General features: G+C 35.1%; 2 protein-coding genes across 3 annotated transcripts in view; one reads left to right on the forward strand and one right to left on the reverse strand.

The window, feature by feature from the left end:
- LOC109545196 (signal recognition particle 14 kDa protein) overlaps positions 1-945 on the reverse strand; it is a 6,306-nt gene extending 5,361 nt beyond the window's left edge. The window contains exon 1 of the mRNA XM_019915740.2: positions 701-945. Coding sequence (XP_019771299.1) covers positions 701-724 — 24 coding nt within the window. The 5' untranslated portion in view covers positions 725-945. The remainder of the gene's footprint in view (positions 1-700) is intronic.
- A 283-nt stretch (positions 946-1,228) lies between these two features.
- The window catches only part of LOC109545132 (death-associated protein 1), a 3,456-nt gene continuing 2,906 nt past the window's right edge, over positions 1,229-1,778 (forward strand). Inside the window, exons 1-2 of one of the 2 annotated variants that reach the window (XM_048667650.1) lie at positions 1,229-1,426; positions 1,626-1,769. In XM_048667650.1, the coding sequence (XP_048523607.1) occupies positions 1,375-1,426; positions 1,626-1,769 (196 nt within the window). In that variant the 5' untranslated portion in view covers positions 1,229-1,374. The remainder of the gene's footprint in view (positions 1,427-1,625; positions 1,770-1,778) is intronic. The other variant, XM_048667649.1, reaches the window with a different exon arrangement.

The following is a 1,778-nucleotide window of genomic DNA, read 5'->3' on the forward strand; positions in this document are numbered from 1 at the left end:
ACGAAACGATCAATGGCAATTCAATCCTAAACAAGTTTCGGATTTTACAACCCTTAAAAATAATGAAACAATTGAACAGTTAGAAAATATTAATTAATCTCATTTTTCTTTTGGGGCACAGCAAAAATGGGAACTATGAAATGGCGCCAGTTCTACTAAGTAAGTAATCGTCAAGAAAACTGATAAAAGAACGAATGCGCGTTTGTGTCCATAACTTGAAGTGTAAAGCTGTTTCACACATATTCTATTTGACTTTCTCTTGTATTTATTGGGCGTTTTTTAATTCAAATTATGCATTTATTAGATTTCATAGGAAAGTTCAGGTCAAAGTAAACTTCTTCTGCTCCGCTTGGTGAAGGCCCAAAGGTTGTATTAATTGCCAAATGCAGATTGAGATACTTACTAGTTATAGCTGTACTATGCTCAGAGATATAAAAATGTTTTACTGACCACACGCATCATTTATTGGAGGTAATGGGTAATGGTAATGATATTGGAGGCAAGCATTAACAACATAATGTATTCATGCTTCTATGCATCGTTTGTTGAATTATTAACCTAATTACTATTTCTGGATTATTTTTAAATGTATTGAAAAAGTGGCAAATTTATCATAGTTATTAAGTATGTTAGAACTTAGTTTATCCGCGTAATGTCAGCAAGTGCCAACTAATGATACATTTATGAATAAGTAACTCACCGCCTCATTTTCTAATAAAACCATGTCCACGCAAAATAGGGCTTGTGTACCCCAAATTGAAGTGACTGCTAGTTCGATAAAATGGCACTAAATAACCAAAAAGGTGCAAACGTTAACTTCTTCAAGCAAACCGAATACAAAGAACAATATGGTTTTTCTCTGCAGCAATGTTATTGTTTTTTGACAAGTTTGCTAAAAAACACGAAATTGGTTAACATATGACTTCGTGTCGATCGGAATAAATTATGATTACAGGGTTGTCTAATTGCAATAAACCGGCTTAAAACTCCGTATAAAGACCATAATAAAATATTGTTATAGGTTTAAAAATCCACGTTTTCTTCTATCTTCTTAGAGCGGTTCACAGTACCAAAATCCTTAAGGTTACGCAATGTTTAGAGCAGACACAAATAATAATTCTTGTGGGTTTTGTACATGTTATATGTATCACTTCAGGCCCTCGCGCCGATGCCAAATTTTGTGTGAATATCCTCAATTTTTGACATGCCACAACACAGCTCTACTCAAGAATTTGTTGACTATTGACAGACTATTGATAACAGTTGTTGACTGCATGCTGTACGTGTTTGATCCGTATAGAAAACGTTTACATTTTCCACAGAATTTTCAATACATTCGCACTAAACACTCGAATCTAAACTTAAATAATCCTGATGTCTAGTCCAAAGGAAGAATGTGTTTTGAAGGCGGGACATCCTCCAGCAGGTAACTATTTCACACTAATACTAGGCATCCATTCCAATAACAAGGAAGGTAAAGTCAGCATTTTCCACTACTCACACTTTCATATCACAACCCATATAATCAATCATGTTTTAAATTACACTTGCTTAGATAATTACAAATCAACCGCGAGCTACATTTAGTTGATCCAATCAAAAAATTACGTAGTTTCTTTCTTTAGAGAGAGCTGGGGGTATGAGGATAACTCAGCATAAAGTGCGAAGAGACTCAGGTGGCCTAACTGAAGATACAACAGGAATCACCATATCGGGAAGCCCCCCTAAAGCTATGACAATATCAGGTGCTGTAGCTAAAGGCAATGCAGATTTTCCTG

Source organism: Dendroctonus ponderosae, unplaced genomic scaffold, assembly GCF_020466585.1.
Source record: "Dendroctonus ponderosae isolate FM_Combo_2020 unplaced genomic scaffold, Dpon_F_20191213v2 Dpon_F_20191213_6, whole genome shotgun sequence".
NCBI lineage: Eukaryota > Metazoa > Arthropoda > Insecta > Coleoptera > Curculionidae > Dendroctonus > Dendroctonus ponderosae.